General features: G+C 47.8%; 13 protein-coding genes across 14 annotated transcripts; 5 read left to right on the top strand and 8 right to left on the bottom strand.

The window, feature by feature from the left end:
* Nucleotides 1-70: 70 nt before the first annotated feature.
* On the bottom strand, nucleotides 71-4887 carry SPPG_00835. 2 transcript variants are annotated; one of them, XM_016749164.1, is made up of 15 exons: nucleotides 4241-4887; nucleotides 4075-4159; nucleotides 3851-3953; nucleotides 3649-3793; nucleotides 3519-3592; nucleotides 3350-3456; nucleotides 3175-3282; nucleotides 2985-3106; nucleotides 2793-2906; nucleotides 2612-2715; nucleotides 2264-2542; nucleotides 2017-2205; nucleotides 1845-1950; nucleotides 339-1785; nucleotides 71-270 (listed from the first exon to the last, which is right to left on the bottom strand). In XM_016749164.1, exons 3-15 carry the CDS (start codon nucleotides 3914-3916, stop codon nucleotides 249-251), a joined length of 2883 nt encoding a protein of 960 aa, XP_016613206.1. In that variant the 5' UTR covers nucleotides 3917-3953; nucleotides 4075-4159; nucleotides 4241-4887; the 3' UTR covers nucleotides 71-248. The 2 variants fall into 2 exon arrangements, with proteins under 2 accessions (XP_016613206.1, XP_016613207.1); XM_016749165.1 differs by having other exon boundaries at nucleotides 4086-4159.
* Nucleotides 4888-4908: 21 nt separating this feature from the next.
* Nucleotides 4909-8907, top strand: SPPG_00834 (DNA ligase I, ATP-dependent (dnl1)). Its single transcript, XM_016749163.1, has 13 exons — nucleotides 4909-5290; nucleotides 5364-5501; nucleotides 5569-5699; nucleotides 5765-5850; nucleotides 5913-6049; nucleotides 6108-6274; nucleotides 6329-6424; nucleotides 6488-6573; nucleotides 6648-6662; nucleotides 6740-7813; nucleotides 7874-7979; nucleotides 8038-8143; nucleotides 8214-8907. Exons 2-13 carry the CDS (start codon nucleotides 5391-5393, stop codon nucleotides 8841-8843), a joined length of 2745 nt encoding a protein of 914 aa, XP_016613205.1. The 5' UTR covers nucleotides 4909-5290; nucleotides 5364-5390; the 3' UTR covers nucleotides 8844-8907.
* A 55-nt stretch (nucleotides 8908-8962) lies between these two features.
* Nucleotides 8963-10711, bottom strand: SPPG_00833 (uncharacterized protein; the record flags this gene model as incomplete). The annotated part of the gene is made up of 5 exons (XM_016749162.1): nucleotides 8963-9522; nucleotides 9589-9932; nucleotides 10015-10208; nucleotides 10279-10337; nucleotides 10411-10711. The coding sequence occupies 5 exons, from the start codon at nucleotides 10709-10711 to the stop codon at nucleotides 8963-8965; spliced, it is 1458 nt and encodes a 485-aa protein (XP_016613204.1).
* A 135-nt stretch (nucleotides 10712-10846) lies between these two features.
* Nucleotides 10847-13352, top strand: SPPG_00832 (uncharacterized protein). Its single transcript, XM_016749161.1, has 9 exons — nucleotides 10847-11022; nucleotides 11080-11175; nucleotides 11245-11827; nucleotides 11901-11970; nucleotides 12030-12256; nucleotides 12322-12425; nucleotides 12488-12579; nucleotides 12642-12774; nucleotides 12830-13352. Exons 1-9 carry the CDS (start codon nucleotides 10905-10907, stop codon nucleotides 13153-13155), a joined length of 1749 nt encoding a protein of 582 aa, XP_016613203.1. The 5' UTR covers nucleotides 10847-10904; the 3' UTR covers nucleotides 13156-13352.
* A 68-nt stretch (nucleotides 13353-13420) lies between these two features.
* On the bottom strand, nucleotides 13421-14651 carry SPPG_00831 (uncharacterized protein; the record flags this gene model as incomplete). Its single annotated transcript, XM_016749160.1, has 2 exons — nucleotides 13421-13998; nucleotides 14072-14651. The coding sequence occupies 2 exons, from the start codon at nucleotides 14649-14651 to the stop codon at nucleotides 13421-13423; spliced, it is 1158 nt and encodes a 385-aa protein (XP_016613202.1).
* A 577-nt stretch (nucleotides 14652-15228) lies between these two features.
* Nucleotides 15229-16855, top strand: SPPG_00830 (uncharacterized protein). Its single transcript, XM_016749159.1, has 4 exons — nucleotides 15229-15389; nucleotides 15453-16153; nucleotides 16222-16443; nucleotides 16504-16855. Exons 1-4 carry the CDS (start codon nucleotides 15356-15358, stop codon nucleotides 16663-16665), a joined length of 1119 nt encoding a protein of 372 aa, XP_016613201.1. The 5' UTR covers nucleotides 15229-15355; the 3' UTR covers nucleotides 16666-16855.
* On the bottom strand, nucleotides 16706-17863 carry SPPG_00829 (acireductone dioxygenase (Ni2+-requiring)). The gene is made up of 4 exons (XM_016749158.1): nucleotides 17572-17863; nucleotides 17327-17509; nucleotides 17195-17266; nucleotides 16706-17136 (listed from the first exon to the last, which is right to left on the bottom strand). The coding sequence occupies exons 1-4, from the start codon at nucleotides 17770-17772 to the stop codon at nucleotides 17020-17022; spliced, it is 573 nt and encodes a 190-aa protein (XP_016613200.1). The 5' UTR covers nucleotides 17773-17863; the 3' UTR covers nucleotides 16706-17019.
* Nucleotides 17864-18246: 383 nt separating this feature from the next.
* SPPG_00828 (uncharacterized protein) lies at nucleotides 18247-19559 on the bottom strand. Its single transcript, XM_016749157.1, has 7 exons — nucleotides 19442-19559; nucleotides 19162-19380; nucleotides 19030-19107; nucleotides 18935-18964; nucleotides 18719-18879; nucleotides 18589-18662; nucleotides 18247-18533 (listed from the first exon to the last, which is right to left on the bottom strand). The coding sequence occupies exons 1-7, from the start codon at nucleotides 19535-19537 to the stop codon at nucleotides 18346-18348; spliced, it is 846 nt and encodes a 281-aa protein (XP_016613199.1). The 5' UTR covers nucleotides 19538-19559; the 3' UTR covers nucleotides 18247-18345.
* A 614-nt stretch (nucleotides 19560-20173) lies between these two features.
* SPPG_00827 (dTDP-glucose 4,6-dehydratase) lies at nucleotides 20174-21866 on the top strand. Its single transcript, XM_016749156.1, has 3 exons — nucleotides 20174-20385; nucleotides 20448-20674; nucleotides 20985-21866. The coding sequence occupies exons 1-3, from the start codon at nucleotides 20198-20200 to the stop codon at nucleotides 21764-21766; spliced, it is 1197 nt and encodes a 398-aa protein (XP_016613198.1). The 5' UTR covers nucleotides 20174-20197; the 3' UTR covers nucleotides 21767-21866.
* Nucleotides 21867-21889: 23 nt separating this feature from the next.
* SPPG_00826 (uncharacterized protein) lies at nucleotides 21890-23711 on the bottom strand. The gene is made up of 5 exons (XM_016749155.1): nucleotides 23373-23711; nucleotides 23187-23315; nucleotides 22880-23128; nucleotides 22127-22821; nucleotides 21890-22058 (listed from the first exon to the last, which is right to left on the bottom strand). Exons 1-5 carry the CDS (start codon nucleotides 23604-23606, stop codon nucleotides 22016-22018), a joined length of 1350 nt encoding a protein of 449 aa, XP_016613197.1. The 5' UTR covers nucleotides 23607-23711; the 3' UTR covers nucleotides 21890-22015.
* Nucleotides 23712-23733: 22 nt separating this feature from the next.
* On the top strand, nucleotides 23734-24774 carry SPPG_00825 (uncharacterized protein). The gene is made up of 5 exons (XM_016749154.1): nucleotides 23734-23904; nucleotides 23962-24035; nucleotides 24089-24264; nucleotides 24322-24410; nucleotides 24463-24774. Exons 1-5 carry the CDS (start codon nucleotides 23824-23826, stop codon nucleotides 24625-24627), a joined length of 585 nt encoding a protein of 194 aa, XP_016613196.1. The 5' UTR covers nucleotides 23734-23823; the 3' UTR covers nucleotides 24628-24774.
* A 4-nt stretch (nucleotides 24775-24778) lies between these two features.
* On the bottom strand, nucleotides 24779-25813 carry SPPG_00824 (uncharacterized protein; the record flags this gene model as incomplete). The annotated part of the gene is made up of 3 exons (XM_016749153.1): nucleotides 24779-25271; nucleotides 25336-25544; nucleotides 25601-25813. The coding sequence occupies 3 exons, from the start codon at nucleotides 25811-25813 to the stop codon at nucleotides 24779-24781; spliced, it is 915 nt and encodes a 304-aa protein (XP_016613195.1).
* Nucleotides 25814-26472: 659 nt separating this feature from the next.
* SPPG_00823 (uncharacterized protein) lies at nucleotides 26473-27556 on the bottom strand (the record flags this gene model as incomplete). Its single annotated transcript, XM_016749152.1, has 6 exons — nucleotides 26473-26500; nucleotides 26564-26777; nucleotides 26909-26968; nucleotides 27046-27151; nucleotides 27219-27326; nucleotides 27395-27556. 6 exons carry the CDS (start codon nucleotides 27554-27556, stop codon nucleotides 26473-26475), a joined length of 678 nt encoding a protein of 225 aa, XP_016613194.1.
* Nucleotides 27557-27639: the final 83 nt, after the last annotated feature.

The following is a 27639-nucleotide window of genomic DNA, read 5'->3' as shown; positions in this document are numbered from 1 at the left end:
GGCCGATCGGAATATCACGTGGATGACTCATTGGACGCGTTCGATCCTCGGAAGGAACAGTAAACACGTTTTTGGGTTTTTCATCGCAAGTATCGATATTGGGCTGTATGCTTTTCTTTTAAAAACCACAGATACAGCCATCTCAAGTATCATAATATATATAGTTACAGTAGTTAACGCTTTTCTCAAGAATTGTCGTATCCCTATTGCAAAGAGGCAATCCAGTCGCCCAATCCGACGGCAGATGACTATGGATATAGAGTGCGAGGTCTGCAGGTGTGATGTCAAAAATCCAATAAGCTGAAGCTCCAAGTCAGTCCTCCTTTGCAAAACTATACCTGTTTCCTGCGACTGTCGCAGACCCTGCAGGATTAGTCTCTCCACTCCCATCTCTTGCGCCTCCTGCTTTTGGTAGAGGTGACAAGGGTGAAGGCTTGCCCCAGGACTTTGCAGAACCGTACAATCTATTTGATCCGCTGCCGCTTGTTGTAGTATACGCTCCAGATTGCGTTGTACTTGCAACTCCATAGGAGGATAGCATTGCACTCGTCGGTCCGCTACCGTGTAAACCAGTCGATGATGAACCAGTCCTAGAGTTCAAAAGTTCCTGTGATCGTCTACCAGAAGTGAGCTTGGATGTCATTGAATGGGAAGAGAGTAATGCCGTTGGAGATGAGCCGATTGCTCCAGGAGTCTTGGCACTGTTGAGAGAATATGGAGCGGGAGATGTAGGGCCTTGTCCACCTTGTCCTCCTCCAGATGGACGCCGTGTAACCCGAGGGGACGTCAGCCCTGCGCGAGTGGACCCCAACCCCGGCAATCGACCGTCGTTGTTGTCGTCACTGGGATCCCTCGGATTCTGACGACGGAGTGCTGAATGTGCCGATGTGCTTGCTAATCGCGCCACTCGCTTCGGGGAGTCCACAGGCGATGGAGACCCTGAGGCAACGCTACTCTTGTCTGTGCTCATTACGGCTGATCGGAGACTTGATCCAATAGGTCGCCCACCAGGTCCCCCGCTAACCCCTGTATTGCCAGTCGATGATAGACTAACGCCAGTCCCAGATCCCCGCCGGTCGCCCAAAGTCGCCCAAGTTGAGGAATACAACCCACCACCACTAGCACCCTCCCCACTCTTTGACATTGTGTTTGTTCCTCGAGGTTTGATGGTTCCTGCAGGTCCGGTTCCCGTATTCCTACTTTTGGCGCCAACTGTTGCAGAATTTGCATCGCCTCCAGGTTTTATTTTTACTTTCTTGGTCAAGTCTTTGTCCGTCAAGCGTTTCGCAAACTCCTGGCGTGCATCGTCCATGTCTCTTCTGCGTGCGACTTCCTCCATGTCCCAGTCAGTGTTAAAAGCACGCTGCTCTTCCTCCTCCTTTTGTTTATCCAAAGAGTCTTGTGATCGTGACAATGTATCTGCACCAAACATTGCTCGCTTGCCACTGTTGATTACATTGTCGCTAGAGGGAGCACCAAGCTTACACAGTATTGCGCTCGCGGCCTCTGTAACGTCACGGTCGGTGTCTGCAGTCAACAGTGTTCCCACTGCCTCGCTCACTCTTTGTAGAAGCGCAGAGTCAGCGGGCAGATGCAGTGTGCGGCGAACGGCAGGTAACAGGGAGACAAGTCGCAGGCGCACGTTGGGAACGGGGTCCTTTACCAACTCGAGATAGCTCGGCAGAAAGTTCTCCTTGAAAAACTTGTGAGAGAATACCGACAAAACCGTCTCACACAAGTCGAGGAATAAAAGTCGTGTGTGGCAGTTTGTTGCGTCCTTCAAATCTGAATTGTTGCATTCTCTTAGTGTGTCCGTGAAGTTTATAAAACGATGATGAGAGTACCTTGCATCTGTCGGCACAACCGATCACGATGCTCCCAACGTTTTGTCTTCCTTAAAGTTATGCACAAAGTCTTTATTGCTGTGTGTTTGATTGGAAGAACGACATTCTGATCAAGAAAGAGCGTCAGTGTCAATCTTAATGCTTGGCTTATCATGAGATACAGTATCCGTACTTCGGAGAGCAACTTGAATAAAAGCGGTACGCAATGTCCATAGAGTAGATCTGGCCCAAACACATCCGGAAACCATCGAAATTGCTCCAATAAATCATGATGTGTTCGCCAAAAGAATCGAGCGCTATTTGTAGCGCATTCTCTCTCTCGACGGAGAATCAAAAAGAGAAGGTCGTCCAACTGGGTATCCTACGGTAAAAGGGTCAGCTGCCCGTCGTCCACGAGCCATCTGCTTCCGCTAGCATACCTTGCGGCATGCATCATCCTTTGCAAATTGTACCAAAATTTGGCCTAAATGCTTAAAAAGCTGATGATACACTTCAACGTCTCCATCGCCGAAAAGCTTTAAGAATCCCGTTTTCAGCAAGGTCCAAGAGCGAGAGCCGAGAATCTCTGCAACTGCGTGAAGGCCAGATGCCATCCTGCGCCGTACATGGGAATTCGTATCATGTATCAGTTTATCGTAGACACCGTCGAGGCCATAGGTTTCGTACGCTTGCGCATTGCCAAGAGAGTTGACGATAGCCTGAGTAAAATGTTGAGGTAGGGACATCAACAAAGAAGCTCAACCGAGACAGAGTAATTATTTACGTACTGGAAAGTTAAAGGCGCACATCTCCCGGGTTTCACTCTCCGAACTCGTGGTCAGTGATTGGTAAAAGGTCATGAAGAACCGCAAGTCAGCTTCAGGCAACAGGTCTATTCAGAGCAGACATAAGGATGAGAATGCGCCAACGCTGTGTTTCAATAGCATCGTAGCCAAGACTCAGTAATACCTCGGGTTTGCCATAAGAAGATGCCTAGTTCACGGGCCAGACACGTCAAAAGCCTTGGAGCACGATCTTCACAGAGCTTCTTCCACACCGGGACAATGACGGTAGTCTTGGTGCCTACAGAGGTTCCAGCGAGCAGCCCACCATGAGAACTCGACGATGCTACTAGATACGGTAAGTGGAGCGAAAACTCACCACCATCGAGGACATCCACCAACTGCATGATATTTGTGATTGCAGCTTCTCTTACAACAGACTCTTCATCCATTATCAGCTCAACATATTCAGGAAGCAGCTCTTTCGTAGTAAGGTCCGGTCTAGCACCGAAGGAGGCTTACAAAGTCAATACTTTGAAAGCATTGGGACGTAGATATTGGAACATTACCCTACAGCTTTCGCAATGGCATTCAGCTGTCCGCACATGCATGCTCGGACTTCATAATCCGTATCCTGACATAGTTGCATAGCCTTGCGGAAGAAGAGTTCCTGAGACCTGGCACAATATTAAACCCATCAGCACTCTAGTTTATATCAGTAAATGGTCAGGTGCAAGAAAATACTTTTTGCCTTCAATCCTGGGTGCCGCAGCTCCTAGCACCCGAGCGCACCACAATCGAAATGGCGATGGTTGAGCCAATGCGCCGTCGATCAGTGCTTCGGGGAGAATCTATAACTGCACTTTAAGCTCTTGGTGGCGACTTGGGAAATTTGCAACTTTTGAAGGCATACTTCATTCTCGACCACATCCAAGGGCATGAATTGAATTGCCATAATCAAGACATCCTCCCATACCTCTGCCGTGCCTACGTTCTTGCTAAGTTAATGCGAACTGAGGCCCAGAGGTCTCGCTTGGGCGTACCTGGATCTTTTCGATCAATAACCTTTTTGGCTGCCGCTGCCACACTTTGAACCGTTTTGGGGGGAAGTAGTCCACTTTCCATGAGCTTAATCATCATTCGTCCAGCAGCTATGCGAAGACTGTGATGTTCGTTCGGAATGGAGTCCTATTAATCGATATGCTGTCAATATTGACCTATCAAATCTACTGTGCTCTTACGAACCAGTAAGACTGGTAGTACTCTGCTCCGCATCTCCGAATTGTGTTCTTGCAGGAGTTTGGGTAGCATACCAATGACGCTCTGCTTCTGGATAACCGCTCCATTTCTGATCATAAAGATTGAATAGAGAAAAGGAGAGAATTGTCTGAGAAGGGGCGTTGCAGGTCCGTCATGAACCACACGGCCGAGAGTCGAGCCTCAGGTTCAAACAGGCCAAAGTTAGACACCTTATTGGCACCTTAGAAGATGAATAGTCCGGTCGATATCATCAAGGCTCTCATCGACAATATACCGCTCAATCTCTTCGTCTGTCTGGATTTGTGAAGGCAACAACTCAGTGGGCGGTGGCTATACTTTGGAGGTTCTTTGAGCGTTTGCAGGAACTCAAAGTACCTTGTGCAGCCGATTCAGTATTTTGTGCTCGTCAACTCCTTTGATCTGGTTATCCAGAGACTCCTGAGGAAAGTCGAGGACAGCGTCCCAGTCAATCGGATCGGAAAAAGACATTGGCGTCCAACGAATACAAGGGAAAGCGACTTGGCTGCGGGTGTCAATGGAAAAGATACAGCACAAGGTAAATGTAGAAAGAAATTGATTCGGAAATGCTTGTGCATACGCAGCTGAACTATCGTTGCAGCGTCATGCATCTACTCTACTGGACAAGGATGAGGAACTCGTCGGAGCGCGATTGCCAGGGATTCGGATCGATCGAATCCTGAGGGTTTCTCGTCATCACAACATTTGGAGCTGCATATCCGCAAGCTATACGTATGATTATTAGGACATGAGATATATTTTTGTTTCCTGCTTCTATGACAAGTGCAAAGCGCATTGTCTCGGTCACCATCTTGGTATAACGCACGAGGCACTTGTAATGCTTTCTCGAACTCCGATGCATGGATATGATATGGGTATGATCAACTTTAAACCAATACAGCATTGGTGTTGAAGCGCCTGCGAGTTTGACCGCTTATCCTTCAACTCTGGGGCTACCGTAATTACTAAATAGCCATTCCTTGAACTGTCAAATGACGACTCGTTTTACTCAAACGAACATTGGGCAGTCGATATCAGCCTTGCCTCGAGATCCAGCAGTATAAACAATGCTGACTAAGCTGTTCATGACTGTGCTCAGTGACGTCCGCGATGCTCAACGCTCTCGCTTACCGCGGTGACATGGAAGGCGAGGATGAACAAACAGCCCAAGGACCGGATACCGCCTCTCGTGCCTCGTTTTACGATCTCTGCAGATGCTTACAGAGCGTTCTGACAAAGCGAGGAAACGATGCGAAGAGGGAGAGAATGAAGCGTTATATCGAGGTCTTTTACCCGAGATCTTGAAACTCCCAAACAATTACGCTGACGTTCTGGTTCCCTCCGTTGAAGGAATGGCGTGCAACGGGAGGAGACTTTTTTCCGGCTCTAAGGCTCATATTGCCTCATGTTAGTCTCCCCTACCATTACCAGCTGTTTCTTGCACCTTACCCTAAAACAATAGCCTGGCGGCATCCCATAGCTTGACAAAGCGCGCACCACGTATGGCATGAAGGATAAGGTCCTTGCTAAAACCTATGTGGAAGTTCTTGGACTTTCGATGAATTCACCGGACGCCGAAGGCTTAATTAACTGGAGAAATCCTGGCAAAACTGGAAAGGTCGGCCGTGCTCCTACTTATACGCTTGGGGGAGCAAAGCCTTACAGGCTTTTATTTATGGACATAGACGATGGCTGGCGACTTTCCTGGAGTTCTCCATCAAGTCATTGCCGGAAGGTCAAACGTACTCGGCAGAAGTAACGTTACAGTGGCCGACATCAATGACAAACTCGACTGGCTGAATGTTACAGATGACAGGTACATGACAGTGAAGTTTAGATGGATGATCCATATACATGTCTGATGCACGCTTAAATTTTCAGAGGAGAGCGAAGGGACATTATAAGATACTTTTTCCTTAATTGCACTCCAATGGAGCAGATGTGGATTGCCCGCATGATTCTCAAAGGTTCAATGGAATGTGTCAGCAGTCATTATATGATCCTGAGACAATACTTCATATTGTTGCAGACTTGAAACTGGGAATATCAGAGAATACGGTGCTGGGGTTGTGGCACCCAGACGCTTTGGAGCATTTCAACGTGACTAGCGACTTGGCCAAGGTGACCCACGACCTCCCAGACCCGAAGCTGAGCTTGACAAATAAAGTATGAGTGATTATCTTCATAATTATGACTTCCGAGCAAATTAACGTACGATGTTTAGGAAATCAGAATCAACGGCGTCTTCAAGCCCATGAAGGCAAAATCTGTGGAAAATCCACACGACATTCCAAGGATTATAGGAAACACAACCTTTTGGGTGGAGACCAAATTGGATGGGGAACGAATACAGATGCATCTTCAAGGAGGCAAGTTCAAGTGGTGGTCCAGGTGAGTTTCATTGGGCTGTTTCCTGTGGTTGAGCTATTGATTCCCCCTCTTTAGAAACGCCACACCATACACATCCATGTACGGTGCAGACCCCAGCCACGGTTCTCTAGTGCCATACATTTACGAGCAGTTTGATCCGAAGGTGCATAGGTAGAATGACAAACACAGTCTTAGCCGCCACTTTCATCAATTCTAAAACATCTTGTTCCGCAGTGTCATTTTGGATGGCGAACTCCTGGCATTCAATACCGAAAGCGGTCTATATGAGGCTTTTGGCTCCTTAAAAACAGCTTCGAATGGTACGCAAGTCGTTGGAGCTATTATGGTTCTGATAAAGAAGCGAGCTGATGACTTCTGCATGTAATTGTGACAGAGGTCTTGCAGAAAGGTGGGAACACTATGTTGGCAATCGGCAAAATGGTGAATTTGAAAGTTTTAAATGATCGCTGGTCGCGGACGCGATAGGAGTGAACGCAAAACTACATCCTTGCTTTGTAGTGTTCGATATTGTGTATCTAAACAACCAAAGCCTTGTCGACCAGACGCTTAAAGACCGCCGTGCTTATCTGCACCGAATTATCAAGGAGAAGGAAACATTCCTTGAAATTTTGCCACACGAAGAAGCCTCGACAGTTGAGGATGTGATCAACCATTTGGGGCAGCGAATTGATCGATCCGAGGAGGGTATTATTATCAAGAATCCTGCCTCGGTGTATACGCCCAATTTGAGAGGCGACGCGTGGTTGAAATTGAAGGCGGATTACGTGGACACGCTCGGTGATGATGTCGATCTGTTGATCGTGGGAGGCCTATTTGGTGAAGGCCGACGGGGTGGGCGTCTTTCACATTTCATGTGCGCTATTGCCGAAGATGCAAAACCAGGCGAAACACCACGGTTCATCAGCTTTTGCAAAGTGGGATCGGGCTTCAAGATCAAAGAGATGGACGAGCTCTCACGTTACCGTGAGGGCTTTTGGCGACCTTATGATCCTCGTCGACCACCGCCCTGGTTTGTTCATCCCAGCAATAGTAAGGAGAAACCTGACTTGATCATCTCCCCGGAGCACGGACGCATTATTCAAGTTCGGGCCGCCGAAGTGAATAAAACCGAAACCTATGGTGCTGGATGGACGTTGCGCTTTCCAAGATTCATTAAGGTCCGACATGATAAGGGTCTGGATGGTGTAATGACAGTGTCACAGCTACATGACTATATCCGCCAAACGTCTGAAAGAAAGTCCCAACTGCTAGCAGAAATGGATATGAAAGTGCAGGAAAAGAAACGAAAGAAGGCAGCAGTGCGGCGAACAGCGGCAGCGCACGCCTGGAAAGTAGCCGTTGATTTCCTTGGGGTGGATGCTAGCCAGATCACAAAAACTTCGGATCTCTTTAATAACATCGAAGTGTGTGTTGTTCCCGGCGCTGGGGAGACGATAGGACGGGACAAACACGCGATAGAAACAGCTATCGTAGAACACGGCGGAACCGCTGTGCAAAATCCCACCAAGGATACAACCATGATCATAGCCGACCAGCTTTGTAAGTTGCAAAACCTCTTCACGCAGTCGTAGTGGGCCGTGTTGAACGGTGCGATATTAGCATTGAAAGTCAGCAACTTCAAACGAAGCGGTCAGTATGATATTGTGCAATCTCGGTACATCTTTGATTGTCTCGCTGCAAACGAAGTGTTACCGTTGAACCCAAGGTATAATCGGGTTGTTGAGTGGAGACCAGACACCATGGTTTAGGTAACCCTACGCTAGGTACATGCTTTACACCACGGAAGCAACGAAAGAGAAATTCAAGGAGAGTATCGACAAATGGGGAGATAGCTACACGGAGGATTTGAGGACGTCGACAATGAAGGAGGTTGGTATGGCGCGCTATTGGTTTTGCATGAATGCGAGAGTGCTGAAACAGGCGACTTTGCCGCTGGAAGCTCTTCAGCAACATGGACATAGACGCACTGAACAAGAAGAGACAACGAAAGGCAGATGCAACGACAGAACGCAACGGAACGCCCAGCGATAATATAGCGGAGATTGAAGAACGATATTTTTCAATGATAGCACATGAAGGTTCATTATTCAGACGAGCCAAAGTCTACTTGGATCGATTCCACAATATCCGCATAACAAGAGATCTACTTTCCAATGACTTACCAGCACCTCAAGGGGTTACTATTGTCAATGCAGATGAACCGCCGCTTCCACACGAAGCAATACAAGATACGGCACTGGACGTTGTGGCGTTGAAGTTACGAGCGCGCGGAGCAGTCATTGCGGATGTTATTTCGAGCGATACAACGCATGTGATTCTGGATAGTGGCCAAAGCCAGGATTTACCACGTCGCACCCGCCTAGTAAAACATATTCTAAACACGTCCCCTCGTGGGCTACACCGACGATTTTATGTAGTGGTCAACAGTTGGGTGACGCAGGCCATTGACCTTGGGCGACTGCCTGATGAGAAGGACTTTGAACCAGTTCTGCGGGACGAGATTGTGACAATCGGCGGGGTGGGAGTCTCGAAGGAGAGCCTCAAAAGGGGCACATCGCATATTTCATGACATATTTTGTGAATATAATTCATTTACATCGACCATGGTCATTCAATACAAACGTCACCGATGCCACCACAATAGTCTCTCAAGCGCGCTAAGTAGTTCTAAGAGTCCCAAGCCCTTACTTAATACAGCTTGAGCTCCGCCATCAGGCACACATGGTCGCTTGGAAAATGTGGATTGGGAAGACCAGGTGCCAAATATTGTGCGTGTGGAATGTCCAAAACCTTTGATACTTGCGCAGCAGTCGGAATGCGTCGCTGGGTAGAGTCGCTCTCTGCCCCGCCAGTTGAACTTTTAGCCGACTCATCGGCAACAAAAATGTAATCCAAAGTTCCTTTCCAAGTTGAAAAATTGGTGTACGTCGGTTCGCCCTCCCACAAATCACCCTCTGTCCAATCCGGATTCACGGGATGATTCTCATCCGTTTCTCGATACGTCGAATAACAGCTATGTAACCTTGGCAGGTTTGAAATATGTGACACAAGAACAGGCGTTGGCACTGGGTTCTCCACAGGCTTTGCATTTGTGACAGCTTCAGATACTGGAGGTAGTATGGGCTCATCCCCTGCGTCTGATGAATCCTCTGAATTGTTGGTCGGCTCGAGTTTTGCACGCTGATCGGCTGTCAGCGGCTGCTTTGTTAGACATCGGTAGAGGCCGTCTTCCGGTGATGTGTTCCAATCTTCATGAAATAGAAGATTAGAGAGCCTAGAATTGTTGTTTTGCCCGAGCTGATTCCGGGACATACCTCCACACAAGAAAATAGGCCATGATCGAAGGCTATCACCCGCAGTCGGTCGTTCGCTCGGATACGGTTGTTCCTCTTCCTCAATGTTTCTCTTAAACCTCACTACTTCTTCCAGCAACACGTATGCCTGTCGGAGTTTCTCATACTGCGCACGAGGTCGCCAATATAAATGGCTGTTTGTGATAACCACTCCAGGGACGCCGCCGTGAGCCGCTGGTGCGGACGGCAAAAGAAACTTTAAAGCCAACAACTGCCCAATATTATGAGTCACCGGGGTGACCGGCGTAGGATGCGTCAACGGTGAGTCGTCAAAGAAGATCGATTGATATTTATGTTTAGAAAACCTGATCAATGATTTTAATGTCTGATTCATTTCAAGATATGCAGCACCTTCTGCATGGACATATAAGCATACCAAGGACTCACATCTCCTTCTTCCACAGGATACATAATCCATGCCCAAACTCTTTCTCTGGATTTTTCTTGAGGTATTCATAATCGTACCCTGCCGATTGCAGCTCGGGAGCAAGGAGATCATCAAAGTGATCGACTTCTTGCAGACACGCAATATCCGGTCGATGTCTCTTGGTAATCTCCTCAATGATCATGGGAAACCGGGTCTGATAAGAAGATGGGGGAACTGTCTTATACTCCACTTTTCCAATCGTACGTAAACATCCACCACCTTACCTTGCCTTTGAGGTCGTTCTTGCCACAATATGGATACAATTCCCTTCGACATAAACACTCTAATAAGCGCAGAAAGCAGCATTATAGTAAAATCTGCTGAGATATTAACCCCATAAGCGAACGGACACATACGTGCAAGGATGTTGTAGGTCATTATCGTCAAGGACCTCAACGGAGTAGCGCTGGCAGTAAGAGTAGTCGGTCGCGGTATGGGACGTTTTGTGACGGGTATCATTCTGCGGGGAGGCGGGGTAGGTGCTCGTGGCGGGGACGGAATCGGTATCGTATGCGTTCTGTGGCCTTGTTTTCTTTTCTCCAGTCTTGCAGCGCGGCGAGCATCTTTCGTTGCGGTTTCACTCATCGTTGAAGAGCTGGGAACAGTCGTATCAGCTTCCGGCTTCGCGACAGATGTTACGTTCTCTACTCCGGCCATTGTCCACACGGGAAATCGCTCAAGCGGTTTCTTTATCACTTCAAAGTTGGTTCAAAGCATCATGTTGACGTTTGGGTGACTTGAGATGCGCTATTTTTGCGGCTACCAACGTAACGCGGGGAGGCTGCCGGTCGTTTCGCCATCCTCCACAAGCGTCTTCCGTCCTTCTTCTTTTGTACTGAGCAGAAATTCAATGGACACTGCAAGGCGTAGGATCTCCTTGTTAAGTCGTACTATCACCCCACCAACGAGGGGCTTACACAATGCGCCCGACTTGAAGGAACAGACAAGTTTTGGACAAGAAGCTGGACGTGAGTTGTTGCGAACATGGTTTGCATTTTAACTCGCAACTAAACAGCAACTCTCAGCGTTCGTTCCGACGGTATCGCGGACGGAGCTTGATCCTGTAAACTTTCTGCGTCGTTCCGCCAATGTATATCCAAACAAGATTGCAGTGTGGCATGGTTCATATCAAATTCAACGAGATTCCTCTTTTTCTTGAATGTATTCATGTCCTTGTTGTTCCTTGTTAGAATCACGAAGCTATGCCTACTCTATTCTCGCCACTCGTGTCCTCAATTACGCTGCATCGCTTCTTCGTCTAGGCATCCGGAAGGGTGACCGGGTAGCTGTTCTCCTGCCGAATATCCCAGCAATGCTTGAATCACACTTTGCAGTGCCCCTCACTGGCGCAATTTTGGTCACCATCAATACTCGATTAAACAAGGACGAAGTGGGCTACATTTTACGAGACTGCGGAGCGCGGATATTGGTGGTGGATCATGAGCTGTTGGACTTGGTGGGCGGTGACCAGGCGAGGACAGGAAATCTTGAACATATCGTCAGAGTAGACGACACTGGCTCAGATATAGATCCATACGAGCAATTTATATATTCCAGTGCCAAAAACACTTTGGATAGGCCTCCGTGTTGGACAGATTTTCCATCGCGATCGGATGAGCGCGAGACAATATCGATCAATTACACGTCTGGAACGACCGGACGACCAAAAGGAGTAATGTACCATTCTAGAGGGGCATACTTGAATGCTTTATCAGAATGTCTGGAGATGGGAATGTCTAGTGAGTCTGTCTACCTGTGGACGTTACCAATGTTGTGAGTAGTTCCCCAGAGTGAGCTCCACTTTTGCGGCTACTGACGATGTACCCTTGTCTCTTTCTCTCTTCAGCCATTGTAACGGTTGGTGCTTTCCTTGGGCGACAGTAGCTGCAGGTGCAACAAATGTTATGCTCCGTAAGGCAAGTCACTGAAAAAGGTCTCTCTATGCACTTGGGCACCACCTTATACACTCTTGTAGATTGATTATGCCCAAATCTGGACGCTGCTAACGACGCTCAACGTCAGCCACTACTGCGGCGCCCCGACTGTTCATACATCCATTATCCATCATCCTGCGGCACGCCGTCTTCCCCAGCAAGTGAAATGCATGATTGCTGCCGCACCGCCAAGTCCTACTATGATTGCCAAGATGATGGAGTTGAACTTTGTGCCGGTACATGTGTATGGGTTGACAGAGACGTATGGGTAGGTGGTTGGGCGCCTTATCCTTTTGCGACTTGAGGGACTGGGCACTGACCTGCTCGCTGAAGACCTATCACCATTTGTGCGTGGCAGTCACATTGGAAGACACTCACTCCTGTAGAACAGGCTGCTTTATTGTCTAGACAGGGACAAAACTATACGGTCGCGGATGGTATTGATTTACATTCGCCTGAAATATATTTATTACAAGCTAACGGATGGCGAAAAACGTAGAGGTGCGTATTGTTGACGAAAACATGAATGATACTCCTTGGGACGGTGAAACCATGGGTGAAGTCGTGATGAGAGGGAATAATGTGATGACGGTAAGTATTGCCCATTACGTGAACCATTACATCGCGTGTCTCACTCTTGTGGTTCACTATAGGGTTACTACAACGACTCAGTTGGCACTGCTAAAGCGTTTCAAGGCGGCTACTTTCATTCCGGAGATCTCGGTGTTCGACATCCTGATGGGTATATTGAACTCCGTGACCGGGCCAAAGACATTATTATCTCAGGTACTGCTTCGTATTAGCCTACGGGCTGAATGCCATTGCTAAGTTCGTCCACTAGGTGGCGAGAATATTTCAACAATCTTACTTGAAAACACCATTCTGGCCCACTCATCCGTCTTTGAATGTGCCGTCGTCTCATCCCCACATGACAAATGGGGTGAAGTCCCTGTCGCGTACGTGGTTCTCAAACCAGATGCGTCCATTCCCATTGATCGGATCCCAGACGAGATTGTTCAGTGGTGCAAGCAAACCCTGGCTGGTTTCCAGGTTCCTAAAGGTGTAAAGGTCTTGAAAGAGTTGCCTAGAACAAGCACTGGAAAGGTCAGAAAGACTGTTTTAAGGGATATGGAGTGGAGTGGAAAGACGAAACGGATTCAGGGTTGAAGGGTGAGTATCAGAGGACATGTCGACAGAGGTGTAGAACTTACATAGTAATCGGAGGTCTTTGTGGAGAGTCGGAAGCAAATGCTGGTAGAGAGGCGTCACAGGATCATAGAAGAGGCATTGTAACTAGTCATTTTTTCTGAATCATTGAAAAGAGAAGTACGTTGTCATTGGACGCAGCTCAATGACTGCATTCATGTTTATGGTACATTCGTCATCATCCGACTAGCTACCTCGCTCCTAAAAGCTGCACGAGACGTTGTTGCTACTTTCCAACCCGCGACCTCAATGTATCTCTCCACTCTCCTACTGTCCCCTTCATCGCGCCTCGGTAGGTAGGATTCAAACAAAGTAGCAGCATAGGATTCGCCAAGGTATATGCGTGTACCATGACATATGCAATACGCTCCAACCACGCTGGAGGGGGCATTTGCACAAACAAATGGTGTCCAATGCAGATGTAGATGGGTAACATACAGGACAGATAGGCAATAATGTAACTCAGCGCCTGTCTCGCCAATCGAAAGGCGATTTCATCTGAATCCTTCTTGAATCGGGCATTGGCGCCTTTGCGGGCCTGTTGGACTTGCGACATGAAGGTTTTGGTGGGACTGTACTTGCTCTCTGATGTGGTCGTGTTATTGGGAGTCGCGGGTACTTGATCGTTTTTGGTCGTGCTGTGATCCTTTCCGGCTTCCATGGCTTTTTCTACCGTTTTGGAGGTCTGCACAAACGTAGTGTAGATCTGGTGGTACATGATGGCGATGCCAAAGACATTGAGGGAGATGAAGCCGACACCCAGCAAGCCCAGAATGATACCTTCCCAGGTTCCTCCCGTGCTCCCTAAAGCGCGTTATGATGGGGATGAGAGAGTCCAAAGGAAGAAAAAAACGAGGAAAACAAAAATGCAACTTACAAGGAGGAGTACAATACAGCCCAGAGGGATTTACCGAAGCCCTCCTCCCAAGCATAAACGGGAGGCCCCCAATAAACAGGGCCGCAGCCCAGACCGCCCCGCTCACCCACTTTGCTTGCGCCCTCGTTATATCCACGCGCCTTACAATAACCAGGTATCTCTCCAGCATAAAGCAAAACATGGAGCTCTGCCCATGGACACCCCACGCCGCGGAAAAGTATCCCGACACTTGACATGCGTAGTAGGTGCCGAGGTGGTAACCAAATACCGAAGGTGTACCCAAGATCCAAAATGCGTTGAACACACATTGTACGAAATCAATGAGGAGGATGTTGAGGATAAAGTATTTGGCGGGCGTCCACGCTACGCTCCGAGTGACAATGAAAAAGAATATAAGGAGCACAACAGTTAGTGCAGCCATGGAGGTTATCCCGCGCGCAAGGGCCAGCTGGGACGGATCGAGTCGGTAGGGGAGATAGTACCATCCTTGCACCATACCCAAGGGGATGGTAGAAAAGGTATAAAAGCCGTCTGAATCTGGCGATGGTAAATCAGGCGGTGGAATCCGTTCCTGTCTCATTTTTTCACTTGGCTTTCTGATTTGCCAAAAGTAGCAAGCTGCTACAAGTCGAAAAGCAAAATGATTTGCGTCTCCCACAGACGATATAAAGCTAAAAACCCAAATAGACTTTGAGTTAATTCAACGGCCTCGCCCCACGACACACAAGGACCGGAGCGTGCATTGTTTCTCTTCCAAAATCCAAATGCGCCGAACCAACAACAACAAGAGTCTATAAATAACATCTGGATACAGATCAAACGCCTCTAACGAGGGAAAACGATGGGATCATTGTCCGCGGGCCTTGCCTTGAAAGCTATTAATAGCTGCATGTATCGCTATTCAGCATTTCATGGAGGGTTGCGCAACAAAAAGTTACCTTGGTTTAACTTGCGTAGATCTCGGAGGTCCCTAAAGTTGACACTAATCCTGACTGCAACCACACTCCATTCACAGCGACAGATGGTTGGAACGGTTCCAATCCCTTAAATTTTTGGTTAACACTACATTAAATGCAAGCCACGTGCCTAAAGAATCTATATCACGTGCCTATATCGGAGGCTTTTGAAACTTTTTGGATTCTATTTTTGCAAACGTCGCAGTTCGCGGCCCGTTTTTTGCCACCGGTCTCCCCCCCGTCATCGACGATTGGATTTCATCTTGTGTTGGCTGGGATTGTGTTTCTGAACGTATTTTTGACGGTTGCTGGAACTACGACGAACGTAATGGCGGCTACCGAAATGTCCTCTGCAAGCGCAGGTAAGGGTCGGCGCCGCTTTGGAGAACAGAATGGTGAAACTCTAAAACAGACTTTCCTAGCAGACAACGCAAAACGACAGCATCCTGGCTCCCAGGTCAACCTGTCATCCCTCCGCAAGTCCCTCCCACCCCGCGTCTTTGAAAAGTCGCTAGCGCTCTCTATGGGCTACTTTGTCTTTGACGCTCTCGTCCTCGGCGGCTTGTACCTTGCCTACTCTACAACCCTCTGTAGCAAGGCGTCGTGGTCAGCACTCGAATGGTGCTTGTATGCCGTGTGGGTTCAAGCTGTTGGGTTCTTCATGTGGAGCTTGTTTTGTATCGGGCATGACTGCGGACACGGATCCTTTTCCGATAGCAAGTCTGTAAATGCAGTCGTTGGACACCTTTCCCATGGATACCTTCTTGTTCCCTTCTGGCCCTGGGCACGCTCCCACGCTCAACACCACGCATACCATAACCACAAAGACAAGGACATGTCGCATCCGTGGTTAACGCCCGAAGAAGAGACTCCCGGCGCAAAATTGTTAAAGGACCAGCCGTTTCTGGTCCCCTTTGCATACGGGTTTGGATATATTTTGGCCGGTATTCCCGACGGAAGTCACTTTGTACCATGGAGTCCCCTGTTTAGGAACAACAAGGAGCGGGCGCAGTGCGTCGTCAGTTCTGGCGTTGTATTCTTGTACTTTGTTGCGTTGAGACTTGTGGCAAAGAATTGGACCTCTTTTGCTTACGGATACGCGATGCCTTGGTTGGTGTACAACGCGGTAAGTTTGAGATTAATGTGGTATATAAAAAACGTTGGTTCCCATCTCATTGTTTTTGCAATGTTCAGTGGCTGTACATTGTCACCTACCTCCAGCACCACACCGCCGAGACTCGTGTGTACAGCTCGGCCAGCTGGACATTTACCACTGGCGCCGTCGAAACCGTCGACAGAGAGTACACCCCGTTTGGATTTCTAGACAAACTTATGCACAACATCACCAATGGACACGTTGTCCATCACTTGTTTTACACCAGCATCCCCCATTATCGCCTGATGGAAGCTACACCGGTAAGAACCGGTATCATTAATGTGTCCAAGAAAATGTTTGCTTACAATACAAATTCATAGGTGGTGGCAGAAACTCTCGGAAAATCCTACAGACGTGTAGATGGATTCCCGTTTTTAGAATTCCTTAAATCGCACTGGCACTCGACCCGTGCTCTCCTCACCTGGGTTCCTGAAGAGGGTATCTGGACCCTTCAGAAACAAGAGAGTCGCAAGAACTTGTAGATATCTATCTAACCACTGAGAATTATTTCCTAAATTATTAGGGTGGATGAATATGTCATTCTTTATTCTGGGTAGCGTCGCGACGTGTGGGAAATGGTTTTTTTTATCTATGTCTTGATTAGATGGAGACATTTGGTGTTCTAGAGCTTGAGTGCGCGAAATAAAGTTATTTACGCATTTTGAATGCACGTAATTCATGCAAAGAAAAAAACAAAACTATGAAAGGCGACGCCTTATTAATGCACATCATGCATGCAAGAAAAGAATACAACTATGGAAAGACAAGGTTCAAAAACAGCAACCCCCTCCATCGCATGGACATTGAGCCCATTTTCAAATATATGGATTTCCGGCTTAAATTTCTCCAGCAAACAAGGCAGCAGCCGGCTGCGCAAATGATGCAAGATAGTCTTTCCGATAAGGATTCACATCAGTTTCAGAGGATCGGTTCAGTGGTGTCCATTTCGGGTCCTTGAATATAGCATGTCAATACGCAGACGAGCAACTCCAACGACAACGGCCAACAAACCTCTTTAAACAATCTCATTGCCTTCAAGTAATTCTTTGTATCAAGGGTAAACCGGTGATACATACCCGCAGGCTGTACGCCAAAAGATCAACATCCTTGCTCCTCAAGCAAACCACACAAGACCAACCATACCAAAATGATCATATCACCAGCCTCACACGCAATTCGTATCCACCGATCACCAGGACTCCGAATATCAAAGTACCCTGAACCCTCCAGAATGAATCGAATCTCTTCGTCTTCGTGGATATGCTCCGTAAAGAATATTTTTAGTTTTTCGTCGTAGTTGGGTAATGCTTCTTTTGAGATTGTGATCTACAAAAGAATTGTTTCAATTTCGAAACAATGCACAGCAAACCAAAAAAATGACAGCGTACCTCATCCCGATTCTTGTATGCTCGTTCCTGGGAGATGCGGTCCACTGTCTCCAGGTACCCAGGCTTTGTCACATCAATGGTCCACTGGAGAACACCCACTTGAGCTAGTTGGTCCAGAGTGACGGAGCGGTTGGGTGTATATTGGTGAGGTTCACGGCCGTCAGAGGGGTCGGCATCATTGTAATACCAGGCTTGGACCATGTTGGCGTGCTGTCAAAAGTCAAAGGTGATGGAATGTATGCAGAGTGGAATGCAACGGCCGGAGGGTGTCGGAGGGCGGTCTTTTGCACAGCATCAATCTGCGGGAAATCTAAGCCACGTCTCCCGTTTTTGGGCAACGTTGACGGGCGTAAAGAACGTTGAAGCAGCCAAGAAGAACGGCGTGAGCAGCATAAAAGGAGCAATTGGACAAAGGCGATGGAAAGTAGCAACGAGGACGCACATTCGGGAAGAAGAATGACTAGTTGTATTTGGTTGGAGCGGACCCCAAATCAATTAATCAGAGGATATTCCTCCATCTTTTTTAAAACGCTTAACACCATGTGCACAGATAGGTCTACCCCAAGACGAAGGATTTACGGTTAGACGACATGACGGAAAACAATGAAAGCCTGAGTGGTAATTGGGTTGATCTGATCAAGCAGAACGATCCACAGACATCAGGCAGGCTTATGATCCAGATCACAGAGCAAAAGATGCGCAGATAGAGCATATATATGCGGGAAGAGTAAAAAAAAGTCCAGAACAAACAACACAATCTGCATTACATCCACCTCATTCAGCCTCTTCATACCGCACGCCCAAACTATCCTTGGGAACATAACCCATCTTCCGCAACCGATCCGCCGCAATACGCTCCTCTGACACTTTTTTCAATTCCGCCAGCTGGTCTTTTGTGAAACTCGGCTCTGGGAGTCGTCCAGCTCGGAGAGCCTTACTGTGTTGCTTTAGTCGTTCTTCATCTAAGATGGAGGATCAGGAGAACCTTCTTGTATGTGAAAGAGACGAGCTTTTTACCGTTCAAGATATTGAATTCGCCAGTGTCTTCAACCCCAGCTTCTGCTCTTTGGCGTACAAATTGTTGGCGCTCCCTATATCCATCGATTAGTTGCCATATTTCAGAGTGAAACAGCGAAGCACAACGTGCCATTGATCCAGATCATAATATTTGAGAGGAAGGGTTGCAGTGTTGTAGTCTTCCATGTATTCCGCAAAGTGCAGTTTCATTTTTTGGTTGTCCAGGACTTCGGGGGAGGTGTTTTTGACTTCGACCAGCCAGGTACGAAACTCTGCTTCCTTTCGATACATCTAGGACGGGTGTGACACAGTGAATCATCAGCATGGGAAGCAGATATATTCTTACATCGGAGGCAGTGATAAGACCATGTGCGCCCTTATATTTCGAGGACATTAGTCGAGCAAAAAGGTAGAGAAAGAGACTAGAAATTTATGACATACATATTGTGCGGTTACAGCTCCAGATTTTGTCTTGTCCTTACTGCTCTTTGATTTCTTTTTCTTTTGCGATTTCTTGTCCTGATACGGAGAATAAGGAGTGTGAATGGCATCCATTACACGCAAAGTTCCTACCTTTTTCGACTTTTTCTCCTTTTTCTTTTCCTTTTTATGCTTGGAGTGTTTTCTCTTCCGTCGAGACCGGTCGTCGTCGGAGGATGTCTCACTGCTACTCGTATAGCTCGACACGCTCGTAGAGCGACTCCTTTTCCGTCGTCGTCGCTTATCCTTGTGACCAGCGTCGCTCAAAGAACTAGTACTCGGTGATCTACGCCTATGTAGACGATCCTTGTCCTGTATGGGAGTGGCAGGTTAGGAATGCGAGACGTGTAGTACCGCGGTTCGCTTGACAGACCTCATCTCTCCGCGACGAGTACGATCGTCGCTCTGGCGAGCGTGAAATGGAGCGACCTCGGTCTCGCCGTGTGCGAGAGGTGTCCCTGCTGCCCATGTCTGCCCTCCCCAACGAATTCCAAATCTGTCGCCCAAACCAACCTTTCACCTCCGATCGCACTGCAACCATGACTAATTGGATTGAATGCTGACATGATCCACATTAATGACCACGTGATAATCGGGGCTTGTCAGCCGCCGTTCAACGTTTTGACCTTTTGGCCCAACAGACCCATCTACAGATTCGAATATCCAACTGTTTTCTACTTTAAACGCGCATTCATTGGCATGTTGAACGTAGATCATTGTCATGGAAAAGTCCTTTGCCACTAGATGAGCATCCATTATCCAGATGCAGGGCCATCGTCGTTCAGATTGATGCCCAGCTTTCAAATTGACCCTCCACCTTTTGTTGCTGTCCTTTTGCCAACCCCAACTTATAAACAAATGTGTGCCTCGTTGGACCTCTAGAAGGGCGTCGAATCAAACCCTTGCATCAAAGTCGTTGCGATGCAGCCAAATGGACCATACACTACAGATCCCCCACCAAAGGCCCCCAGTCATTTTGCTTGCGCTTCAAGTCACTGGTGGTGCAAAGCCACGTCATTTACCTTTAAAGGCAATTTATACTAAGCCATTCATTTAACAGCAATAATCCCTCAACGGCTTGGCTGGCCTTCTGCGCAATTTTCAAAGGTTTCCTCCCCATTCCAACTACATGCTCGGATCGGATTACTGGAACGACGACACCATGAAACTTACTACTCCTACGACTGCACAGATTCCCGAGTTGGACTCGATTGCCCAGGAACTGAATGACCAGATTGCAAACGATGTGGGTGAGCGGAAATTCAGTCCTCGTCCCGACGTTAAAAATATCCTTGTTACGGGTGGAGCGGGATTCATGTGGGTGTCGTAAGTGTGGTTGTGTGTTTAGGCAGCATGAATGTGACCGCTCTCTTTTATAGTGCATCCTTTATTGTCCGCAAGCTCGTCCTCTTGTACCCAGAATACAATGTCGTAAACTTTGATAAACTCGATTATTGTGCGTCCACCAGAAACTTGATGACCATCGAGCACAAGGACAATTACTCGTTCATCAAGGGCGATATCACCATCAAGGACATGGTCAACTTTGTCTTGCAAGAGAAGCAGATTGACACGATTTTGCACTTTGCTGCTCAGACGCACGTCGGTGAGTAAATTCAGTGCAAACCGTTCGTGTACATTTAGGATGAGCGAGTGAGCGCAGCGGGCTTGATCCGCCAATATAGTGAGTGCACTGGGTTTAACGCGCTCTGAGCGAGTTCTGCAAGCCTTGGGGTGATTGCGCAGCAGCACATAGCCAAGCGGCAACGCGCGAGATAAACCTGGCGGTCATGGCTGTCGCCTATACCACTGCGGTTCGCTGCGCGCTCGCGCGAACGCACATTGCTATCGCCATGTACAACACTCGCATGTCCGCCAGATGCTCAAGGCAAGCGCGACTCACGCACCTCTCCTAGACAACTCTTTTGGCAATTCTGCCGAATTTACCCTCAACAATGTCATGGGCACCCATGTCCTCCTCGAAGCGGCCAGAATCAACAATGTCAAGCGCTTTATCCACATTAGCACTGATGAAGTCTACGGGGAAGTCGAACACGGCGGTGACGAACTCTCCGAAGACAACATCCTCGCCCCCACCAACCCGTACTCTGCCACCAAGGCCGCCGCCGAAATGCTCGTAGGGGCCTACCAGAAATCCTTCAACCTTCCCACCATCATTACGCGCAGCAACAATGTCTACGGTCCATACCAGTACCCGGAAAAGATCATTCCCAAATTCGTTACGCTCTTGTCGGAGGGCCGTAAAGTCTTTATCCACGGTGACGGAAGCAACACCCGACGCTTCATTTACGGCTCTGACGTTGCCGATGCCGTTGAAGTCATCCTCCACAAGGGTGAAATTGGCCAAACGTACAATATTGGTACATCCTTTGAAATCTCCAACCTCGAATTAACCAAATTCCTAATCAAGCAAATGGGTCTATCGGCTCGCGAATCCGAGCTCATTGAATTCGTTGAAGACAGGCCGTTCAATGACATGCGCTACGCTATTGATAGTACAAAGTTGGAGGCACTGGGATGGAAGCCCAAAGTCGAATTTGAGGAAGGTGTGAAAAAGACCATTGCTTGGTACACAAAGTACTCGAGGAAATGGTGGAGTGACATTAGCGGAGCTCTGGTGGCCCATCCCTACAAGAGTGGAACTCAGCAAGAGTATGTCATTAAAAGTCAAAAGTAATACTGTGTGTGGAAAGTGTGTACAAATGGACTTTTTATCTATCCTGTGTGGTGTATATTAGAAAAATGGGTTATGGAAATAAAGCTATATTTACTTTAAATCTTCTGGACATGTTGCATAAAAGCTTTTAAAGAGTTTATTATTCCAAGGATTTCAAACGCTCACACACATGTCCACACGTAGGTAATCAACCAAACTACATGGCGGTTTAAATACAGACTTCGCCTATATACAGCAAAACATTACAATTTAAAAGGCAAATGACTGTCCACCACCAGGAGGACGAAGCACCCTAAATGAAAATCAACATCAGCTCCAGTCAATCCAGAATGAAAAAAAATTCGCAGCATGTACACACACCTGCTGGACGGCCTAGTAAATGCTTCCGTACTCCTAGCATTCGGATCCCTCTTCCCAGACCTGGGACGATTGGCACTGTTATCTGGCCCTCCAAAAATATCATTATCAGCATGCGCTCTGTCACTGTGCTTTCGTCCCCCCGAAACAAGGGGAGCAGCACTGTTATCATTCCCCAACGAAAAGTGACTTTGATTGTTCATTTGTCCAAAGACTTTTTTCCCAGTGTGGACAGAGTCGTCCCTCGCTTGGTCCAAGGACGACCAGTTGGGGTCCCTTCGAAAGTGTGCAGAAATGTCTTGGCGATCGACAGATTCTTCGGCAGCCACAGCCGCATCCCCCCCAAAATTGATGTGGGATTCAAATCGGCGGGGGTCAATCGGAACCGACGTCCGCAGCGGAACAGGCTCGTCAGCAAAAATGTTGGAAGGTTTTCCGCCGGGCTGGTGATGGATCCGTGTGGATGGACGGACCTGTTCCACAGGATCTTGGTTGAATATGTTGGATGTCTGGCGGGGGATGATCATGGATTTGTGATGCCGTAAGGCAGGGCTAGGCTCCTCTGCTTGAGGGACGATGGAAGAGACTGAAGTCCGGTGAAGGCGCTTCGCTTGCGCAAGGCGTATCTCCTCTTCATCATCGCCTTGTGGAATGATACCGTGGACAGGTTCACGTCCTGGAGCCTTGTCACCGTTTGCCTACCAAGTCATCCACGTCAATGTCACTCTTGGAGCGCATGTCACCACCCTACCTTACCTTGGTCACAACACCCGCAACAGGAGACTCCTCCCAATGCTCTCTCAAAATCAAATTAGAAGGCGCTTTGACATCTGTCAGTCGATCCACAATTTTTGGTCCCAAAACTGGGAGCGTCGTCTCAGATCCATTGGCCTTGCAAAACACCGATGGCGGCAATAGCCCAATTTGACGCATCACAGAGCCCTGGTCCCAATACACCCGCTTGGCAGTTATTTTCGCATCTGGACTAAATGTCACAAATGTCGACTGGGTAAAGGAATCGTTAGGTTGCTGTCAGTTCTGGATGGCATCAAAACACACTTACCATGGGGATCACAACGCGCCTTTTGGTAGGCTTCACATCGGGAAGAAGCCAATCTAACATGTCCTCATGCACGATCGTCAAAATACTTTCTTCCGCAATACTGTATTCGCCAATCACACGGTTGATAACCTAACATGTCACACATTAGTCTTTAAACCCAAATTACCATGCCACCAGAACACCGACCTTATCATCCGCAACACAACCCGCTTGCTCAACAACTTTTCTAAAGAACCCCTCAATATCCGCTACACCGACCCCACCCGCAGCAGTCGGAACATACACGACAGACGCTTGCTCATCAAAATGCTGTGACACGAGCGCAGCGGCTGTAGCCGGGGAAGGGTGAGTAAGCGAGGCCTTGTGAGCGTCCCAGACGAGAAGCAGGGACGCGACAGAGGGACTCGCAGTCGTCATCATTGTTTGTCTGGCGATTTGCAGGATGGAAATCCAAAAAAGATGCGAAAAGCTGTTTTTTGGGTCGTGTGCTCCAGGGGGGGAAAACACGAACGGAACGCGTACGAGAGTCCGATGTTTCGGATATTTGGAGTGTTCCAATTTCTTTTTGATTTTTGTTTTGACTTTTTTGATTTCCAAATTTCGCTCTTGATTTGAACTGAAGTTCTTGAAAGAAATCATGGAGCCATACGCTATCTCCCTCTACGACAACGTTCTCGCTCTCCCCACCGACCCACATTTCAAACCAGCTGCCATACTCGTAATACCGCTCGGCCTCGTCCCATTGGTGGCATTCAAACTAAACCTTTCACGCTAGATCGCCGGCTCAAAAACCTCCCATAAAGACTCGCTAGCCAATATGCTCGCTCCCTCTGATTTGGATCTGGAAATGTAGGTCATACCTCTTCGGATTCGTCCTTTGCCCAATTTAACCCCCTCTTTAGCCGCTTCGTTTCCCATATTGAACACATGAGCCCCAAAAGCTCCCGTCCCCATATTGATATCATCACATGTACATGTGATATGAGCTCTCGAACGTCATTTGATCTCTTACGGAGGAACCTGCAGTGTATATCGCCAGAGTACTTTCTGGGGAGGGTGGTGGTTGTTGGATTTTTCGGTAAATAGAATGGTCTTTCTCTGGCCTGTCGATAATGTGTGCTGAAATGGGGCATAGGTGATGAGATCAAAGTGGCGAGAAAGGAAGTTGTGGAATGGGTTACAAGTATATCAGAGGATGTGCCTATTTATTTTGTGGATGCGGAGGTATGTGGTTGAAATGGACTTTGTCGTGCAGTCCAACTCACTGCTACAACAGAACCAGCAGACTCAGCAAAATGTTGCTTTGCATATTCTTAAACGCACACGGGTCGCTGCGGGGTATATACCGCATGTGAGTCTCCTATTAATGGATGCTTTGGGAGTGCCAGAACAGGTGCGTTTACCAGAGGAGGCAGCATCTGATCCGATGCAAGTCTGCTAGGAATGCATCTTCAAAAGCTTTTGTGTAGATAAATGTTTTTTGTATTTAAAGTTTTTTGTATATAGAGACCACCAATAGAGAGAATCCGTATCGCAAACGGACTAAAAACAATAACAAAAAAAAGAAATAAAAAAAAGATACTTGGTGCCCATTAAGAGTCCTTCTCGGATCCATGACTCAACATCTTCTTCATTCGTCCAACACCCCACCCCTTACTGCTTCCGTCTCCGCCCTTTTTGCCGCCATCGTCGCTACTCCCAGTCAAAAGCTCAACCGCAACCGCAGAATCCTTCAAACTCTCCACACCGTCTCCAACAACCCCGTCATCCGTCCAATCAACACATTTCCCACCATATCTCTCAGGACAGTCCTCCCCTGACCACACTGTCTCCAACGTTTTGGTAACTTCCTTTGGCCCCACCAACGCAACCTTTTCGACCACAGTTACATCCAAAAAGGGTTTGACGACCTTCCAGACGGTCCATAGAAGCCAGTTGGTGGGGAATATAACAATCCGTTGGAGCATTTCGGGAAAGTGGGTCTGGAGGATTGACGTGAGAAGCCGGAAAAAGTGGAGGTTCTCAATGTTTTGTTGGGCGCTTGATGAGCGATCGACGAGAAGGGTGATACGGGATGTGATGGTCCTACACAAATTCTATTATTACAGCCCAACAACATACATTCAAAAACAAACGAAAAATGGCCTACCCTTCTCGGATCCCCTTATCCATGGTCCAAACAATGAATCGAACCGTCCGCTCACTCAGCTTTGGATCAGCGATATGCCTCGAAATCCTCCAAATCAGTACCGGTGTCCCATCGAGAGCAAACCGATGATAGTAGAGTTTGCCTGTCTCGTAATCGGCAGTGTAATCCTCATTGGGAAGGTCTCCGTATGCATAGTCGATACGCCATTGCTGCGAGTGCGGGTCAGAACAATATCAGGCATAGTAAAAGCAGGATAGATACACACCAACGTCTTTTCGAGCATCTTGCAGGCAACGTCCACATTCCCTCGTGCTCCGTCAAAGAATTTCATCAACCACCAGTCGGTCATGGTCGCCGATTGCAATGACAGGAACCGGTCTTCAGTCCGGACCTTTTGGCGAAAGGCCTCGAATCCTTCCATTGTCCCAAACGTCGGCGTCAACGTCATGGTGGTTGACGCTATTGCTGGTTCCTCCATGTGGGTATTTGTAGTTCACTTTTCAAGCTCTTTTCTAATAATAATAATCTAACTTGTCTACAAAGAGCACTTTCTATGCCGCTGTCGATTTCCACCTTTCCACCTTTATCCTTCTCCTGTGGTCGTTGCTGGCCCAATGGAAATCTCTTGAAAAAAAAAAAAAACCAAATGGGCAGATGGGGGAAGGCCAAACAGCCACCACTTCTGGTCGCGTTGTGTTTCCATTCACGCTCATTTAACCAAATGTGGCGCTATTACATTCATGCTTAGTTGCTTAGTCGCGTCATATCACGTGGTTTTGCTGATGATGATATGCATGTTTGCTTTAAGGAAAGCGGTACATTCACGCATGCCTATCCAGCTAGGGCCAGCTAGGGCAATGAGCAAATGGGATCTGGTTTGATGGCGTGCAGGAAAAATGTCGATTTTGATTTCGATACTGGAATGAAAAGGACAGGGGATGAGCAAGGCGAAAGACTCTAGACAGGGTCGTGCATGCTTACCTGCAAAGAGATTTGGCACCAAAGACGATACAATTTGCACTGGTCGGTTTGCGTCCGACTTTTGGTCAACGGCAGGTTTGCTAAGCCTCGGTTGATCTGGCCCTTGCTGTCCAAGGGATGAGTGGTCGACAGTTGTTGCCCAACCTCTCGTCATGATCAACCAGGTAACTCAGGGTATCGGAGGCTATGCAGCGCATTGGGTAAGCAGACACATTGCAACGTGACACCAAAAACAAGCAAGGCCCACCTTCTAAATAGCAAAGCAAAAACCTTCATAAACTCCTTGTATTCTGCCTCGCTCATCTGCCGAGGTCCAAACCGCAGCTGCTCGTAGCGATCAATATAATAGTGTGCAACATCTTTTCGAAGAACGGTTTCGGCAATCAGCATCTCAATATATCGCCTTGCGCTCACACTCGGATCTCGCCGGTAAAAGGGTGATATCTCCGTTGCCGCTTTTTCTGGTAAATATATTACTAGATTAATATCATTTGCGTCAGATATTTACGCCGTAGATCCTACAGTGGAGGCCAAGCTATGCGAAATGTGTGCCGCAGCATAGTCTTCACCCCCGTTTTATGATGACCCTTACCTAACAACTCAAATGTTTGAATGGCAGCTGTTTTGTAATGGATGGTCTCCAGCTGAGATCCTACACAATTGAACAAAAGAGCTTTGATGAATAGCAGTCCTTTAAAGCCGTCGTAGAAACTGGTGTGTACCACTCACCAATCTTGCCCCATCCAAGGTCAAGCGCATCCTCAGGTCGTGGTTTTGCTTCGAGTGAGATGTTGGCAACTTTGGAAAGATCGGCTTGGATAAGACGATATACTCGCTGGTGGAAGGTGTAATGTCAAGTCCAAGATGATCGAGTGCTTACCGAACTACAATGACCACCCTACCTTTGGCACATCTGAGGGATTGATAGGAACATACAACTTGGGTGTATCTTGGAGTGCCGAGCGGATAGATAACTTGCGGGACGAGATGATCAAGAGTGCACCAACTCCCTAGCACATGCAAAAAATCAACAACTTGTTAGAGTCGAACCCTATATAGATACGCATATCAAACTCACCAACAGACAAACACTCGACCCTGCACCAATAAGGACATATTTATTCTTGTAAATCCGTAAAAAAATGTCGAGACCGCATAATCCGAGTAGCCCAATTGCAATAAGAAATGATACTAGCCGCGTGGAGACAGCAAAAATAGTTTTATATATTTTATCAAACATGGTTTTATGCGACGAGGAGAGATGGGAGAGCGGTTATTCGCTTGGCACAAATTCGAGACAGATGCGCAACAGTATCCTTCTCG

Source organism: Spizellomyces punctatus (assembly GCF_000182565.1).
Source record: "Spizellomyces punctatus DAOM BR117 chromosome Unknown supercont1.1, whole genome shotgun sequence".
Lineage (NCBI taxonomy): Eukaryota > Fungi > Chytridiomycota > Chytridiomycetes > Spizellomycetales > Spizellomycetaceae > Spizellomyces > Spizellomyces punctatus.
The sequence above is the reverse complement of the archived record's forward strand: the minus strand, read 5'-3'. Positions and strand labels throughout refer to the sequence as shown.

Excerpts from the sequence above, each read along its gene's own strand:
- SPPG_00828 (XM_016749157.1), bottom strand. The coding sequence starts at position 19,537 with ATGGGCAGCAGGGACACCTCTCGCACACGGCGAGACCGAGGTCGCTCC. Across the intron at positions 19,108-19,161 it reads AGGAGAAAAAGTCGAAAAAG|GACAAGAAATCGCAAAAGAA; the intron begins GTAGGAACTTTG and ends TCTCCGTATCAG. Across the intron at positions 18,880-18,934 it reads GTCTTATCACTGCCTCCGAT|ATGTATCGAAAGGAAGCAGA; the intron begins GTAAGAATATAT and ends CACCCGTCCTAG.
- SPPG_00834 (XM_016749163.1), top strand. The coding sequence starts at position 5,391 with ATGAAGGATAAGGTCCTTGCTAAAACCTATGTGGAAGTTCTTGGACTT. Across the intron at positions 6,275-6,328 it reads AAGTTCAAGTGGTGGTCCAG|AAACGCCACACCATACACAT; the intron begins GTGAGTTTCATT and ends CCCCCTCTTTAG. Across the intron at positions 8,144-8,213 it reads GGACGTCGACAATGAAGGAG|CTCTTCAGCAACATGGACAT; the intron begins GTTGGTATGGCG and ends TGCCGCTGGAAG.
- SPPG_00832 (XM_016749161.1), top strand. The coding sequence starts at position 10,905 with ATGGACACTGCAAGGCGTAGGATCTCCTTGTTAAGTCGTACTATCACC. Across the intron at positions 11,971-12,029 it reads CAAATGTTATGCTCCGTAAG|ATTGATTATGCCCAAATCTG; the intron begins GCAAGTCACTGA and ends ACACTCTTGTAG. Across the intron at positions 12,580-12,641 it reads GAGGGAATAATGTGATGACG|GGTTACTACAACGACTCAGT; the intron begins GTAAGTATTGCC and ends GGTTCACTATAG.
- SPPG_00830 (XM_016749159.1), top strand. The coding sequence starts at position 15,356 with ATGGCGGCTACCGAAATGTCCTCTGCAAGCGCAG. Across the intron at positions 16,154-16,221 it reads CTTGGTTGGTGTACAACGCG|TGGCTGTACATTGTCACCTA; the intron begins GTAAGTTTGAGA and ends TGCAATGTTCAG. Across the intron at positions 16,444-16,503 it reads GCCTGATGGAAGCTACACCG|GTGGTGGCAGAAACTCTCGG; the intron begins GTAAGAACCGGT and ends ACAAATTCATAG.
- SPPG_00827 (XM_016749156.1), top strand. The coding sequence starts at position 20,198 with ATGCTCGGATCGGATTACTGGAACGACGACACCATGAAACTTACTACT. Across the intron at positions 20,386-20,447 it reads ACGGGTGGAGCGGGATTCAT|TGCATCCTTTATTGTCCGCA; the intron begins GTGGGTGTCGTA and ends TCTCTTTTATAG. Across the intron at positions 20,675-20,984 it reads TGCTGCTCAGACGCACGTCG|ACAACTCTTTTGGCAATTCT; the intron begins GTGAGTAAATTC and ends CACCTCTCCTAG.
- SPPG_00825 (XM_016749154.1), top strand. The coding sequence starts at position 23,824 with ATGGAGCCATACGCTATCTCCCTCTACGACAACGTTCTCGCTCTCCCC. Across the intron at positions 24,265-24,321 it reads GGTGGTTGTTGGATTTTTCG|GTGATGAGATCAAAGTGGCG; the intron begins GTAAATAGAATG and ends AATGGGGCATAG. Across the intron at positions 24,411-24,462 it reads TTTATTTTGTGGATGCGGAG|AACCAGCAGACTCAGCAAAA; the intron begins GTATGTGGTTGA and ends CTGCTACAACAG.
- SPPG_00829 (XM_016749158.1), bottom strand. The coding sequence starts at position 17,772 with ATGGTCCAAGCCTGGTATTACAATGATGCCGACCCCTCTGACGGCCGT. Across the intron at positions 17,510-17,571 it reads CATACAAGAATCGGGATGAG|ATCACAATCTCAAAAGAAGC; the intron begins GTACGCTGTCAT and ends ATTCTTTTGTAG. Across the intron at positions 17,137-17,194 it reads CAATGAGATTGTTTAAAGAG|GACCCGAAATGGACACCACT; the intron begins GTTTGTTGGCCG and ends GCTATATTCAAG.
- SPPG_00826 (XM_016749155.1), bottom strand. The coding sequence starts at position 23,606 with ATGATGACGACTGCGAGTCCCTCTGTCGCGTCCCTGCTTCTCGTCTGG. Across the intron at positions 23,316-23,372 it reads GTTGTGTTGCGGATGATAAG|GTTATCAACCGTGTGATTGG; the intron begins GTCGGTGTTCTG and ends GTGACATGTTAG. Across the intron at positions 23,129-23,186 it reads GGCGCGTTGTGATCCCCATG|TCGACATTTGTGACATTTAG; the intron begins GTAAGTGTGTTT and ends TCCTTTACCCAG.
- SPPG_00835 (XM_016749165.1), bottom strand. The coding sequence starts at position 4,354 with ATGTCTTTTTCCGATCCGATTGACTGGGACGCTGTCCTCGACTTTCCT. Across the intron at positions 3,954-4,085 it reads CGGACTATTCATCTTCTAAG|AAATGGAGCGGTTATCCAGA; the intron begins GTGCCAATAAGG and ends CTTTATGATCAG. Across the intron at positions 2,716-2,792 it reads CTTCTTATGGCAAACCCGAG|ACCTGTTGCCTGAAGCTGAC; the intron begins GTATTACTGAGT and ends TGCTCTGAATAG.